Raw genomic sequence first — 17,050 nt, forward strand, 5'->3', positions numbered from 1 at the left:
TTTCAAAACTTGAATCTCCTTGTTGATTATGCTTATTTCACAATTATTAGTTTTACTTAACATAAATAAAAGTTGAACGTGTAATTAGGCAAATTATTTATGTGTCCCTTGAATTTATAGCTATCTTTAGTTTTAAAAACCAATCCTTTTTAAGCTTTTAAGTTTTTAAAGAGGATTTGTTATCTTAGTGAGAACAAAATAATTATAAACTATCATTTTGAAATTAGTACCCTCATAGTTAATTTTCAAAGTAAATTGCAGTTTGATTTCTTATGATAAATGATGGAAATGTCTGATTTGACTTAACAGCATCTTATCTAGCAGCTTTCATCCTTCTCCCCAAAATTGAAACCAAAGTATAAACTTACATTTAATGTGTCATACATTTGAAGAGAGTGAAACTGCTAACGTATAACTGTTCAGTTGGATTATATATTTTTTAAATTGTCGTTACCAAAAGAAGTAATTGAATGCTTATTTAATACAAGCACTTTAAAGAAGAAAAAATGACACCCAAAGATCAGCCTAAAACTGTAGCTGACAGACTCTTCTTGTGCCTAGATAATTGAGGGTTGGCAAAAATGTCACCGCATGTACAATTTCTGAGAACCAAGCACAATAACTAATCAAGATGCTGTCTTAAATCGTCACTAATAATTACCCTTCCTTCTTAGGTAAAAGTAACGATTTTTAATTTTCTTGGATATATTGCAATTTTACGAGTCTTTTGGGAAATTGTATAACTTGTTTACATTTTTTTCTTATTGTTTACCTTTTTTTAGTTCTTTACGTTAGTAACCTTGTGATTTCCCTTTTTTCAACTGCATGTCTAGAAGCACAAAATTCAAGTAACTTTTATTATTTTAGCTAAATATATCTCTGATTTATTAGTTTTTGTTATTATATCAGACAACATTTTAAAGTTTAATATATTATTATAGTTACTGGAAAAAATAAAATGATTGTACATTAATGAGAGGACTTGCTAATTTTTTCCATAGGTGACAGGGGTAGGCATGGATAGTTAAATTTAGGCTGTTTGATCCCTTGCCTATCTTGCTGTAATCACTTAGGTATGAAGTATTTATTGATTATCTAGACTGTGCTGGATATACAAAAGAAATGAAAACTTAAGTCCTTCAGGGACCAAGTATAACAAAACTTGTTATCGGGGTAAATATTAAAGAACACTGGAGTGTAAAATTATTCCCTCCTAGCCCTCTTACTATAATATGGATACATTCTAAATAATTTATTTGGGAATCTTTTCATTTACCCCATTTACTTTTTCTCTTGAGTATTGCTCTGTATTTTTTCACTAAGCTTTCAAAATTACTAAATCATACACTGTGTTTTCATAGGATATACTTTTCTGCTTCACCCTTATTCTCCTAAGATACTGTTCACACATGCATATATATATATATATATATATATATATATATATATACACACATATATATGTATATATATGTATATATATATGTATATATATACATATATATATGCACACACACATATATATATGGCCAGTTTTTATTTAATATTCACTTGGTTCACATACTTGTGACTATATGATATTTAAAATGATGTCTGTTGCTTTTTTATTTTAATTACATTTTTCCATGTTCATAGAAATGCTTCACTCTTAATTCTTGCATTACCATCTATTGAGGTAACCTTCTAGTGTGTATTTGATCATTCCAAGTTGTTGGGATTAAAGATGCTTCTGTTATTTTACTAACACTAATAATTCTGTGATAAACATCCTTATAAATATTGTTTTTTCATATATTATTTCCTTAGAATTTACTTGAAAATCTTGAATGCTTTTGCTAAATATTGTAAATCTATTTTCCTGCTGCCGTCAGTGACTGAATATCTTAATCTGAATCTCAGAGTGTAGTGGATTTTAGTAGTGCTTAAAATAGTTTCTCGTAGTGTAGTGTGGTGATACATTGCCCTTTAAAGGCTTTCAGTGGTTCAAAGCACAATACCCTGATAAACTAATGCAAGTGCATACGAAATGGGAAGTGGGTAGTATTTCTTTTACATTGCATCTCAAATCTAAATATTTTAACATTTAAATTTCAAAGCTGAAAATAAGTGTATTGAATTGTTATATTCATTTCCCATTTTTCTTTATTATAGAATTTAAGGTATAAATATTGAAAGCTTTTGGCTAATTCTAACAGGCAGGATGTGAAACAAGTGACTTAAATTCCACTTGTCTCTGAGACTCATTCTGAAGATGAGATCCTGTTTCTTTGGGGATTCATCTTTGTTCATGGCTTTTCATAACTGTCAAGGAATAACTGAACCAAGGATTTTCTAAAAATGTGTATTTAAGCATTGAAATAATAACAAATGTGCTTTCTCTGCTTGTGATTATTATTAGGTTATCCTTTTAATAATATTGATGTTGTATTCTTGGTTATAAATGTTATGGTCTTGTTTATTAGGTATGTTTATGTTCTGTAGTTTCATATACATTATATCATCTGATCTTTAATCGTGCATTATAGATAATGTCAATGATATTTCATTAGCATTAGCTATAAAAAATAACTGTTTTTAATGTGTGCCAATTCAAATCACAATAGTTTGGAGATAGTTGAAATGAAAATAAATGTATTTTAATGTGCTATTTATACTTGAATTATTTATGCTTGTTAATTGTCTTTAGCAATAAATTGTGCCAGCTATTTGAAATCTTAGAAATTCTTCATGTTTGTGTTAATATTGACATAATATTTTCTTTTTTATCAAGAATATAATTTGGTGTATACATTGGCTTTTCATGCATGTTTAATCTATAAGACCACATAATTCAAAAACATTAAATATCAGTTCTCTTGGAATTTTATTATTGTGGTATATTTATCTCTCTGTAAATCAGTGATTCTTCACCTTTGAGAAGGGTCACAGACCACTTGAAAAAATCTGATGAAAAATATGAACCATCCTTTGAAAAAAGTTGCAAAACCACATTTTCAAAACTTTATAGTCTATTTTAGAGGGTTCATAGACCTTCCAGGTCCTTCCTTGGACCCAAGGTTAAGAACCCCTGTAATGTTAATGTCACACTTTTATATTTGCATATATCATATTCCGTTAATGAAAATGTGTGATTATTTCCGGTAGATATTTTTAAACTGCTGAGTTATCACAGAATGAGGTATATTTTATCAGAAGATCACTTAGTAAGTATTTAATACAGATTTGTCATTTAAGGCACAGTGGAAGTTAATTTATAAATGTGCTATGAATATTTTTCTAGTTTCATGTGCCAATATTGTGTTTTTGTTTCTAATAATTCTTTTTCCTAACTAGCACTGTTACTATAATAAACTAATACACAGTATTGGAAATACTATTTGGATGCATGTACTACGCAAATCTTGAGTCTTGTTTTCTTTTCAGAATCATGTTAAAAGGTTAGAAGGAGAGACTTATCGATGCCACTGTGCTATTTCTGGAAGCAAGAAGACAATCCTTATGGTTACAAATAGGTATTAACTTCAAGTGATATTTTTTCAAATGCAAACTATATAGATGATAAGAATTTTGAAAACTATCGTGGCAGAGGGTTTGGAGAACTATACTTAAGTTACAAGATGTTCATTGTCAGTGAATCACAAAGATACACTCTAGATGGGTCCTTTGAGGTTGTCTATTCCAACCCTCTCATTTTGGAGATGTTGAAACTGAGGGTCAGCATGTATCCCAGTTACACCACTACTGGGAGACGGAGTCTAGAATGGACTCCATACGTATAGTAGTCATATGTTACATGTGAATTGTAAATCCAGCTATGGAAGCTGAATTCATGAATCATTTTTTCTTAGTAGGTTTTATTTTAGATGATGAGAACACCTTTTTTTTTTTTTTTTTTTTAATTTTTTTTTTTTTTTAACGTTTATTTATTTTTGGGACAGAGAGAGACAGAGCATGAACGGGGGAGGGGCAGAGAGAGAGGGAGACACAGAATCGGAAACAGGCTCCAGGCTCTGAGCCATCAGCCCAGAGCCTGACGCGGGGCTCGAACTCACGCACCGCAAGATCGTGACCTGGCTGAAGTCGGACGCTTAACCGACTGCGCCACCCAGGTGCCCCGAGAACACCTTTTTTAAGGATGGTATTACTTCTGTGTGTTTTTTTCCAATTTTTTTCTAAGTATTTTGGGAGTGGTAGATAATTTTTCCAAATGTAAGAACTTGGACTACAGTACATTTATTTTCCTGAGATTTATCCTACATCACTTACTCCAAAATGGCTAGTATATATTAATAATCTTAAAAACTTTCTTAGTTGTGTATTTCATAGGACCAAGCTAGGGTAGTTACAGTAGACAGAAATCTGAATTAGATTCTTTATTACATTGAAATATATTTGAATGGGAAGGAGAGAAAGTAAGACTAACATGACAGGATTTTGACTTAAACCATGAGCTTTTTCAGTGAGTCAACTAGTTGTGTGGTTTGTCCATAAAGTAAAAATATTCACAGAACAATCTAAAAAGCATTTTTTACTGATTGGACAAGTAATCACTTATTTTTTATGCCCACAGTTTTATAGTGTGTCCATTTTATTAGGCCAAAAACAATGTTTGTTTGTATCATATATTGTACTTAGCTTCAATGGCAGTGTGTTAATTCATTTTAAAATTGTATATCTTTTATGTAATTCAATACTAGGTAATGGAAATCAGGATTTTTTTGAGGGGTTGTTTCTGGTAATACTTAATACTTTAAAACTTGTTTGATTTAGGCATTTTTTGGGACTATTACTGTGCACATTATATACTTGGTTTTTCTTCAAGTAAAATGAAAAATCATAGTAATTTTAAATCTGGTCGCTTACAGAGCTTTTTGAGAGGCAGTTAGTAAAATATTCCTGACCAGTACAGTGACTTAGTCTCCTTGTAGCTTTAGAAGACTCTAGCAGGAATTTCTTTGATTGAAGTAATTATCATTATGCTGATCTGTTTTACCTTTAATGCTTACTTAAAAATGGCATTTTGTCTAAAATTGGTGTTTTAAAAAATAACTCTTTTATTGCTAGAGTTATGCTTATTCATTGTATTTGATACAGATCAGGAATCAATAGAATTTCTTTAAGGGACAGATAGCAAATATTTAGGCTTTAAGGGCTATACTATTTCCCAGGTACTTAGCTTCACCTTGATTTGGCTCACAGCATAGTTTGCCCACCCCTGATAAAGACAATAATTTAAAGGATGGAAATAAAGTAACCGTAATTATGGTTTGTCTAGAACAGAACTGGTCTGTACTTTTGTCCCAATGAAATTTTTAGTAGCTATCCCTTTCATTCTTAAAAATGTCCTGGTTTGAATCATAAATTATGATAGCCCCTAAAAATAGCCTTTACCAGCAATCCCACCAGCCAGCTGGTATATCTCATTTTTACATTATACATATTTTGTAAAAACTGTGTACAAAAAATATATTATGTATATGTAACTAACTTAGGTTGTTCACCTAACAATGTATTATGATCATCTTCCCAAACCATTAGATATTCTTTGACAACATGATTTTTAATGACTATACAATATTGTATTTATGGCTATACTATAAGTTTTTCAAATGCTACCTTACTATTTGATAATCAGTTTTTTCATTCCGAATACTGTATTATTATAAGCACATCTTTGCAGCTGAGTCTTCTTGCAGCTAAGTCTATAATTATTTTCTTAGGATAAGTTATAATCAATGGGATTGCTGATTTAAAAATTGTGAAGGTTTTTGAGGCCCTGTCTATTGCCAAGTTGTTTTGTCAGAACAGTTGTAATTGATTTTTTTTTTTTTTACATACAACTAACAGTACAAGAGAATGCACTTTATTTTGTGTGTTTTCCTAAGACTAGTGTTCTCATTTAAACTTTTTGGGTTTTGCTAACTTAATGGGCAGAAAATAATTCTTTGTTTTAATTAGCACTTGTTTGATTGCTAATGAGTATGAACATTTTAATATATTATACATAATCATCTATGTATATTTTCTATTCTATGAATTGCTTTTTCATATCTTTTCTCATTTTTTGTTTTTTTCTTACTGAATTGAAATAGCATTTTGTAAGTTAATATTATCCCTTTTTACCCAATGTATTATTAATATTTTCATGATTATTTTTTGAGTTTTCCAATATAAAGGCTTTTAATTTTTTTATATTGAAATTCATCCAAAATTTGGTCTCATTTTTTTTCTTATCAGTTTTTAGGAAAAAATATGAGTTCTCATGATCCAAATTTATTAGGCTATATCTCCACTAATTAATCCTAATTCCAGCTTAGTATTTTATTTTAGTAATCTTCATTAGGAAATTGTTCTCCAAACAGACATTTTTTTTTTAACCATCTGTGTTAGTCTGTGTTGGCTGCTATAACAAAAATACCATAGATAGGTGACTTAAACTACAAACATTTATTTCACTCCATTCTGGAGGCTGGGAAGTCCAAGATCAAGGTGCCAGCAGATTCTGTGTGTGGTGAGGGCTCACTTCCTGGTTCATAGATGGCTGTCTTCTTGCTATGTCCTCCCATGGCGAAAGGGGTGAGGGTGTTTTCTCAGGCCTCTTTTATAATGGCACTGATACCAATGCTGAGGGCTCCGCCCTCATGACCTAATCACCTCCCAAAGGCTCCCAACTCTAAATGCCGTCACAGTGGAGTTAGGATTCCATGTATGATTTGGGTGAGGAGGCAAACATTCAGACCATTACACTAGCAGTGTCTCACAGAAATAGGGACACGGATAAAAGTTGTATCTCTGTCCGTTCCTCCTCTAAAAGAGGGACCTAAACATCAGTGATCTCACAGTGTGCTAGAGGCTAAGATAAAGTGATAAACAGAGACTCTGAAGACAGGACAACCTCTCAGTCCAGTAAGGTGAGAACCAAGGTGTTATGGGGAAGGTGTTAGGGAGAAGGTACTGGAGCTGTGTCTTGTGGAGTATGGATTTTTCATATAGGTAAACAGCAGGCAATCAGAAGCATAAAACATGAAAATATGGCACTTGGAATAATAAGATCATGTGAAATGGCTGGATTGTAGGATGTTTGTAGGGAATCACTGGGAGATGAAATAAGCCATAGGTGTCTGCTCATGACATCTGAAGGGTATAGATTTTATCATTAATGTGATGGAAGAGTATTAATTTTTTAAAAAGTATAGACATTTTATTGCTCATTGACCCAGCTTTTCACATAAAGGTATATGCACATTGTACACACATGTCTTTTTTAAATTCCCATTGGGACTTGTACACAAGGACTAATATGATGAAGTTTGCAGTTTAGAAGAATCTCTGGCAGCAGTTTGAATGCTGAATTGGAGAAGGATCAGAATGGAGACAGGGAGACCAGTTAGAGACTGGTTAGTTTTCTGTTGTTGCACAGAAAATTACCGTAGAATTAGCACCTTAAAACAACACAAATTTACTATCTCACAATTTCCCTGGGTCTGGAGTCAGCGATGGCATGTCTGGGCTCTCTGCTCAGGGTCTCACAGGCTGAAATCAAGGCATAAGGCTTCCTTCCTGAAGGAAGGAAGTGGAAAGGATCCACTGCTAAGCTCATTTAATGTTGTTGGCAAGATTCACTTCCCTGTACTTGTAGGACTAATACCCCAGTTTCCTAGATCTCTGTCAGCTAGGCACCTGCTATCACCATCTAGAGCCTACCCTCATTTTGGCCATGTGGCTTTCTGCATCTTCAGCCCAGCAACTGCGCTCTGGATTCTCAGTCTCTGACCCAGATTTAAAGGGACCTTGTGGTCAGGTCACACCCACACAGATCAAACTTTTTCTTAAAATCACCTGTGCCTTATAATAAAACCTAATCTTGGGGGTGAAATCCATCATATTAATAGTTGTGAGGGTTTATACCAGTTGATAAACCCACATATACTATACGCAGAATCATGGGGACCATCTTAGAATTCTGTGTACCATAGAGACCGTGGCAGTTACCCTCATAGGAGGTGGTGAGGTCTAAACTAAAAGAATCAAGACAGATAGAAGGAGCAGCCTTGAGAGACCAGAGCTTGGTGACTGATTAAATATAGAAGAGAAGGGAATAAAAGATGACTTTCTGGTTTGGGGCTTAGGTACCGAGGGGGTTGGAGCAAGAGGAAGAGAATGGTAAATGTGGAGCAAGAGGAAGAGAATGAAGGAGATTTAGAGTGGCAGGAGAACAGTAATGTTACTGGCCTGGTCAAGAGAGGAAGGAGTTTAAAGACAGTGGGAATGATGAATTTGCATTTGACACAGTGATTTGTAATAGTTATCTGTAACACTTAGCTCTTGTGATTCTCTTCTGGGGCAGGAGGTGGGGGGAAGTGTAATCCACTTTCTAGAGACTTTGGAATATGAAGGGGTGTGAAAGGATGTCACAATGATTGGAGGGCCCTACCAAGGCTGGGACTTCGGATGCTGAACTTCCTACAAAGCACAACACAGCCCCAAGTCAGACCCAGATCACAGTAGTTCCTCTGCTGAAAAATACAGTGCTGGGGGTTTATTTTTATTCCTACCCTCCATTGGTTACCTAGTTCATTCATCTTTACCTTCTAAGCATCTGGAATCTAGCTTGCTCTCTTCCCTTCTCACAGCTGCTGCCTTCACTGACATTCTGTTTCCTGGTGGGAGTATTGTAGTAACTGTTTCCTTTGTCTACCCCACCTCTCCTCCCTTGGCCACTAGATCCATGACTCTAAAATAGGAAACTTTATCATGAAAGTTCCCCTTGCCTGTAGGTTAAACTTAAAATTTATTTAAATGGAAAAAAAATTTTTTAACACAAAAAATTCTTTAAGATCTGGCACTAATTTTCTCACCTCTGTGTATATCCATCCAGCTACAGACCTCAACATTCCTCAAATAAACCTTCCCTTTCTTGTACTGCTGTTTATGTCAGTGATCTATTCCATTTGTCTAGACTATCATTTTCCTTTCCCACGTAGAGAACTCCTTTCTTTCAAAAATCAGCTTTTAGGGGCGCCTGGGTGGCTCAGTCAGTTGAACGTCCGACTTCGGCTCAGGTCATGATCTCATGGTTCATGAGTTCCAGCCCCGCATCGGGCTCTGTGCTGACAGCTCCGAGCCTGGAGCCTGCTTCAGATTCTGTGCCCCCCCTCTCTCTCCGCCCCACCCCTGCTTGCGCTCTCTTTCTGTCTTTCAAAAATGAATAAACATAAGAAAAATAAAATAAAAATCAGCTTTTACGTCACATACTTTACCCACATAATCAGTCCCTCTCTCTTGTGCTCCAGAAGAATTTTCCACACTGCTATTGCACTCATCTAACTGTGCTGAGATATATATTTACGTGTTTATTTGTCTTCTAGCCTATGAGTACCTCTCAGGCAGAAACTGTATCTTTCTTGTTTTTCCAGCACCCTGAATATTTGTAGAATTAACTGTTCCTCTACTTTCCTAATCATGCTCTCTGTAATGGAAACTTTAGAATCAAGTATGGTTATATCAGTAATTAATCTGAATCACACACTGGGAAATCAATGTAGATGGCCTTTAAGGACTCTATGATTTTTCTTTTTTTCTTTTTCTTTTTTTAAATTTTTTTTTTTTTTTTTTTTTTTTTTTGCTATTGAGTAAAATGGGATACTCACTCTGTGATACAGTACATTAGTGTTAAAGTGTTCAAACCTGATATTTATTAATAGGCCTAAAGTGAAACTTTGCTGACATTTGAGGTTTCTGACATTTCCTGCACATTCTTTCTTGACTGGAAGGCATAGATGATTGACAGTAAAGAGCAATTAATAATTTTCCAAGTGAAACCTTTTCAGGAGCTTCTGCCTTTATTGCTTCCTGGATGAGAGTACAGCCTGTTCCTTATGTGTTTTAAAGATGATTTTAGTATTTCGGTCAGTTTTTAAAAAATTACACTTTTCTGAATTTTGCAATATTGGCAGAAGGGGAATTTTTGAATGTCTGCTATGTTGGTTGGTAGGGGCTGTATTTGCTCTTTATTTGACAGCTACCTACCTAGACTTTTTTTTAAGAGGAAGCGTACCTTTTTTTTTTTTAAGTGCCAGGTTATATTGTTTACTGAGCTAGTTCCATGTCTGCCATCCAGCAGAGCAAAATATTAGACTAATTGTCTTTATCACCACTTGCATGTTTTGTTTCCTTTTGCAAAACAGGCGAGTGTTGTGTATAAAGGAAGTTGAAATCCTAGGCCATATGTCCATAGACTGGCAGTGTCCATTTGAAGATTTTGTGTCTCCTCCAAGTGTCCATGGAAACCTGCTAAAAATTTCAGTCAAGGTAAGAATAAATGAATTGCACGTTCAGAGCCAAGAATTTGTTAAGTGAGTGGAAACCAGTGCTCTCTGGCTCTCTTTTACAGTTAACAACACAGAGTGTTTGAAGGATCATGGTGAGGATGATGATGATGATACTATTATAATAATATGGTGAAGTATAAGGAAAGATGTGTTATAATCACTTATTTGTGTACTGTACTTTTTTGACAGTCCTTGATTGTGTTGAGTGAAATATCAATTCTGTTCAATGAAAGAATTAGGATGTTGATACTTCCTTTTTGGCAGAATAAAGCATTCGTAAATAGAATATTTTTTCTAATGTCATATGAATAACTATTTTGCTGCAATCTTAGATGCTTCTGGAAAGATTCCCTTTTTTAGGTTTTTATAAATTAGATTATTATAAATATTTTATCTGAAACACTCATGTTTTATCATAGTTGGCACTTACAAAATACTAATACAATTTAAGTATATAATACTTTCATGTCCTTCTGTCCCATCATTTTCCAAGAAAGAACTTTTTAATTACATAGCAAGTAATTAGCAGAATTGATGCCCTCACCTTTTGCTTAGTTCTCAGACTCACTTTGAAATGTATAATTTTTATTATATATGATATATTGTAAATTTATTTTCACCCCTTAAAAAAACACCACAAATTATCATTCTAAGAATGGTAACTACTAGAGTATGTATTTTCTTCTAAGCAGTAATGATGTTATCTCTGTTATTAAAACCATCTGAAAACTATTTATCATAAAATTTAGTAGTTAGAGATGTAGGTACTTTTATCCTTTAATTTATGTTTTCTTTTCACAGAAGCTCACAAATAAAAGAAATTGCGAAACAGTACCATTTTGTTTTTCAGCCTCACCTCATTGTAGAGTGTCAAAATCGAAAGAGCCTCTTGGTATATCAAACATAGTTTTCAGACTAGGAAAGACTGTGTCACTCTGCATATATATTACAGGCTCCTGGGTTATCACTCTTCTTTCACATCCGTGGTGAAAATTGACTCAGTGTGTTTTACATTATATAAGAATTTTATCTATCAGCCAAGGAAATGAAGGAAGGATTTTTTGATTTGTCAGATGTGGTGAGTTATCAAGTGCTGTTTCTGTAGGCTATTTATCATAGCCTGTAGAAAGTCATTATTTTATACAGCTGGTTGTGTAGTCATCCGATTTCATAAGTTCTAACAGCTCACACATATGGAACCACTAGCCTTGTACCAAAATGATTTGGTACTTACCATACCTGAATAGGTATATTTCATTAGTCTATTTGTTATAAAATAGAGTTTATATTTAAGCATGCAATTAAAAGTTAGGATTTTTTTTTCTTCCCCAGAATAATTTTTCTTCTGTCATTGTTTCTTTTGAAACAGGAGCAGAGTCTGTTCCACAAAAAAGACAGTGCCAGTCATGGCTGCCGGCACATTTATCTGCAGGATAACGCCACAGCAGAGGTAAACAATTTATTTTAAAGAATGACCCTTAATTTTTTAGCTGAAAGATTTTTTTAATCTGTTATAATAATACCCATTATTTCTCTCAAAAGATCTTCCAGTTCTAACTCTGGATGGATATGTAAGCTTAAAATAATATATTGCAGGCTTAATGGAGCAGAAGCGTCTTATTTTGCATTGCCTGTTTGGATTGTGTATTCTTATCCTCTGCTCTCGGACCTGTGTGGAGAGCTTCAGTTCTTGCTTTTAGACCTTTCTCCTTCACATGAGCCCGTACTTGTCTTTACCATTCATAACAAATATTTTATTTTACAGAGAGTATGTAATGCCATTGGTGATGCACAGTCAATGAGACACCAACAAAAATTGATGAAGCAATCATCACTGAAACTTCTCAGGCCCCAGACACCATTTTAGTCACAGATCCCAGGGGGCTGCTACTGGGAGAAAAACCAACCATCAGTCTTGTCTATAAATCACTCTTTTTTATCTTGCTAAAGAGAATTTTTCAAGCTATACTGTAGTTTTAGAATTATTTTCCAGGATAGTGTTGGATTTTCCATTTTTTTCCCTTTACTTTTGACTCTAATTTTGTAACTCTGTGTTGTCAGCAATTCGCTTTTCTGCACTGCCACTCAAATGAGTCAGACCCTCAAAGAAATATCACTTTAAACCCAGAATGAAATTTCCATTAATGTTTAAATTGTGAAACAAAGGGCATTGGGCTTGTTTTTAATTAAAGTTCTTGTTGAAGAATAAGAAAAGAGCTTTGAATGACTATTGTTCTTTAGGAGGTTTTGGACAAACCTTTGGACAGATACTCGGTATTTTCTTTAGGGGTAATTTATTCAGTAATTGAACTGAGATAATATTTTGGGGCAACCAGGTAATTGAAGAAAAGCCACTGAAGGAAGAAATGACATGTTTCCTATTTTCTTTTCATGTTATTTTTCTCCTAATAAAACACATTTTCCTTTGGTGCTTACTTTTCTTCCTTGCATTACAGTATAAATGCATATGGAAAATCAAATCTTAAAATATCTGTGGTCCGGTCTCTGTAACGTAGCATTCATGAAACTTTTGAAATTATTTACATGCTCTTTCAAGAGGAACTTAAATGGCACAATTATAACTTGCTGATGCATGAAAATATTGTACTTTAAGTTTTTCAAGACTCAGAAATATGAAAAGCTCAATATTTCTATATTCTTAGAGATTGTTTTTTAATAAATTGAAAGATTTTTAAGGGCATCATAAATTAATACTTAATGCATACCTTGAAATGTATTTTAAATACTTACAGAAAGAATGAAAAAGTTAATTGTGTATATAAGTAAAATAAGGCATATATAAGAACACTGTGGAAAATAACTGGTCAGTGTGTCCTTTGAGGGAGCAAGCCTGTGAGAATCTGTTCGGCACAGTAATATTTTTGTCGTTTCCACACCTCACTTACGCTGACCAGAGATATACTGCCTGCAAAAGCTTTTTAAAAAATGCTTAGAAACATCTGACTTCGGCTCTGGTGATGATCTTGCAGCTCATGCATTCAAGCCGCGCGTCAGGCTCTGTGCTGAAAGCTGGAGCCTGGAACCTGCTTTAGATTCTGTGTCTCCCTCTCTCTCTGCCCCTCCCCTGCTTGCACTTTGTCTCTCTCTCTCTCTCTCTCTCTCTCTCTCTCTCTCTCTCTCTGACACACACACACAAATAAATAAACATTAAAAAAAATTTTTTTAATGCTTAGAAGTATTTAATTTCCTTGAATGAATCGTTACATTTGCTTCTGGTTTTTACATGGCATTTATTTCAAATCACTAAATTCATGATGGAATGAAGGTGTGGATATACTTGGTTTGCTCTGTTTTTGTTGATGTGTGGTAAAGTTTCTACTATCTTTATGTTTTTAAAGACCAGCCTTAAATCTTTTTAGTTATTGTTTACTGTAGACTCTAGAAAGAGGATATAATAACTAATGCCCTAAATATTTGATCTCCGATATAGAATGCTGGTCTTTGCCTTTTCAACATCTTTTTTTTTTCTGTGAAGGAAAGTGTCATGTATAAAACTTCCAGCCTTAAACAGAATTTCTGCATCAGTGGTTAATTGCAATTTATTAAATGGAGCATTATAAACAGAATTTCACAGCAAATGTGCTCGTATTCTGTGTCTTTAAAGCAGACTTAATCAGGAATTTGAGGTATGTGATTATATGTCTCATATGAATCACAGCTATTGACAGTGTCCTAAATATTTAAGTAAATCATATTGTACTGATGGCATGTACAAAAAACATGGAACTAAAAGTATTCATAGAAATATTATAAATTCACCATCTCAGTTGGCATAGAAATAAACTGTCAAATATATGTAACATTTTAATTTGATTTAATCCCCTGAGACCGAAATAATTCATTGATAAAGTGTGATGTCTTTTGTATTTTTAAAAATGCTTTCAGAGTCATTTACTTGTGTAGGAACTGAAAGAAATAAAACGTTTGGTGCCTTGTTTACAAGGGTGAAAACTTTGTGGGTTTGTGTTAAATGTTCAAATAACATTTACTTCTACTTTATCTTTCCCTTTTCCTCTTCCAGTCCTGTCATAGGGAGAAGTTAAATTAATAGTTAGGGAGCACTTAAAAAATGCTAGTTAGGGAAAGGCTTTGCTGAAAGGTACTGAGCCCCTTTACCACCCTGGAGATCTCTGGCACAGGTCTTCAATTGGGGGTGGGGGCGGAGAATACAGAGAATGTATTTGACGAGGGCCCAGCTCCTCCACTTTGCAATCCTGGGCTGCTTTTGCACTGGGGTTGTGCCTTCTGTGGTTTCTATTAGTTACTGACGGTGCAAGGCAAGGGTACTAGGGCAGGTCCATTCCTGGGAGACAGGAATTCCTCTGATAGCTGACTGGCTTGAAGACTTTTCAGTGGCCTTGCAGAACCTTTCTTAGGTTGCATGATAGTCTGGGAGGCTCCTACCAAGTCTGTTCCTCTCCTCTACCCTCCTTCTACTCCCTTCCTGGGAGAGACTACAGATCTGAAGGCTATCCCGGTACTGAATTAGTCAATAGGAAGAACAGGTGCATGATTGTGTACTGTCGCAAAGTGGGGGCATCAAAATAAGAAAGAAAAAGTGCGTAGATGTGTAGACCAAAGCTTCATGTGAACATCTGATCTAGGGTGAATTTACTTACATGTGTTTCATGATTTTCAATTATGTATGCGAGAGGACACTTTTTTTTTTTAATTGGCCCTTTAGGCCTCTAAGTGTATTCATCTGGTGCTGCCTCCATCTGTATTTTTAAGTGTTCCACATGCATTTCTAAGGCACAGCCAGGACTAAAAATTAATGCTCTAGACTGGAAACAATTAAAGAAGAGTTCTACAAATATCAGTGCCAATTAAAATAGAGAGATGTAGTTACTACCAGAGCTATAAGAACCATCTTTCTACTGAGGAGAAAACCAAAGATTCTTGAAGAATAGGAGATTATTCATATCACAGATCATCTATCCTTGAGGTACAGGTCCTTTTGGTTGTAAATGACTGCCAGAATGTCCACTAATAGTGATGAAATTGGGTTTAATGCATGTATGTGTTGGTTCTGAAAAGAAATGGAAACTCACTGGAGCAGAGAGGGAACACATTTTCCTTGGTAATTGTGCCTATAGGAAGAATTTCGGCTTATTCTTGGATTCATGCTTGAAAGTATTTTGAGTCACAAGGCTATATCATTCAAATACTTAACATTGAGCTGAAAAAACCCTTAGAAAGGCTTTTTGTTTGGTTGGTTTTTATATACAACAGACCCACCATCCCTTACCAAATTTTTAAAAAGTTCTGGAAACTAAAAAGGTTTGCATAAATTTGAGGTAAAGATATTTGACAGAAAGTTCTGAACTTGAACTGACAGGAGACTAATTTTGGCATTTATTATATTTGGTAGAAATGAGTTGGGCTGTAGCAAATTTAATATATTTGATTATGGGGTATGGCTCCATATTTCACTGGAGATATATGAAGCATATTGTCTTTCTAAAACTTAAAAACCTCTGTATTCTGAAACACATCTGGCCAAAGAGTTTCAGATAAGACAATGTAGATCTGTATACCCTCAAAATTATCTATTTATTAAAGTTGCTTTCTGAATTTTAGAAATAAACTATAGGAGGAGCAACTGAATTTTCTTCTGCTTCAGACCATGCCACTCTTCCATTTTATAGTTACGCTGGAAAATTGTTTTGATACAATGTTCAAAGTAATCGATGTTGACATACAGGAGACTGAAATGTTACCATGGGGTGGTGAATCATAAAGATTTATGAAGGGGCACCTGGGTGGCTCAGTCGGTTAGACGTTGGACTCTATTTCGGCTCAGGTCATAATCTCATGGTGTTGAGATCGATCCCAAAGCCCTGCTTCAGGCTCTTTTCTCTCTCTCTGCCCCTCCCTCTCCACCTCCCCACCCCCACCCCTGGGTCACGTGCGTGCGCATTTTCTCTCTCTCTCTCTCTCTCTCTCTCTCTCTCTCTCTCAAAATAAATAAATATTTTTTAAAAAATAAAGATTTATAAAAACTCTGGGGGAAGAAATGCAGATTAGAACAACATCATGATTTCTGTCCCCCTTGTATATTAATTAAATATCCGGTGGATGAATAGTTTTTAGGATTGACCTCTAGTGGGAAAATAATTCAAATAGTAAAGAAATAAGCTAACATGATCCTCTAGTTTGATAATATCCACTAGGATAATAGTAAACACTTCATAAAGAGGATTTAGTTCTTCAGTGTTTTGTTTTTTAACTTGAAGAATGACCAAGTGGCTTCCTTAGAGATTGTCTATAATGCTTAAAACATCCCAGGTGTGGTTTAAATTCCATGATAATTTTCATCAAAAGTAGATTTCAGATCTTGGTCTTTGGGTTTGTTTTTGTAGAAAACATTTAACTTACACCTTTCTTTTTTTCCCCTCAGACAAACCACTTTTCCCCTTGGCCGTCATTTAAGCTTTATACCTCTTCCCTTTTTTTTATACATCATTTTACTTCTTTTCATGGTACCTCTCTATTATCAAACTCTCTTCATTAAGTAGATTTTATACTGACATCTGGTGTACTACAACCCAGGGGCCAAACAATATGTTCTTGCAAATAAAGTTTTATTGGAACACAACCACACGCATTCATTTGTCTTGGTTACGGCAGTTCCCATTCTACAGTGACAGAGTTGGATAGTTGTGACAGAGGCAGTATGGCTGACAAAACCTAAAATA

General features: G+C 34.6%; 1 protein-coding gene across 1 annotated transcript in view; it reads left to right on the forward strand.

The window, feature by feature from the left end:
- VPS13C (vacuolar protein sorting 13 homolog C) overlaps window positions 1-12,794 on the forward strand; it is a 199,444-nt gene extending 186,650 nt beyond the window's left edge. Inside the window, exons 80-83 of the mRNA XM_047075025.1 lie at window positions 3,424-3,512; window positions 10,188-10,311; window positions 11,701-11,781; window positions 12,097-12,794. Coding sequence (XP_046930981.1) covers window positions 3,424-3,512; window positions 10,188-10,311; window positions 11,701-11,781; window positions 12,097-12,198 — 396 coding nt within the window. The 3' untranslated portion in view covers window positions 12,199-12,794. The remainder of the gene's footprint in view (window positions 1-3,423; window positions 3,513-10,187; window positions 10,312-11,700; window positions 11,782-12,096) is intronic.
- The last annotated feature ends 4,256 nt before the right edge of the window (window positions 12,795-17,050 follow it).

This window comes from Lynx rufus, unplaced genomic scaffold, assembly GCF_022079265.1.
Source record: "Lynx rufus isolate CCGP_SWC_20201006 ecotype Redwood Valley unplaced genomic scaffold, mLynRuf1.p SCAF_13, whole genome shotgun sequence".
Lineage (NCBI taxonomy): Eukaryota > Metazoa > Chordata > Mammalia > Carnivora > Felidae > Lynx > Lynx rufus.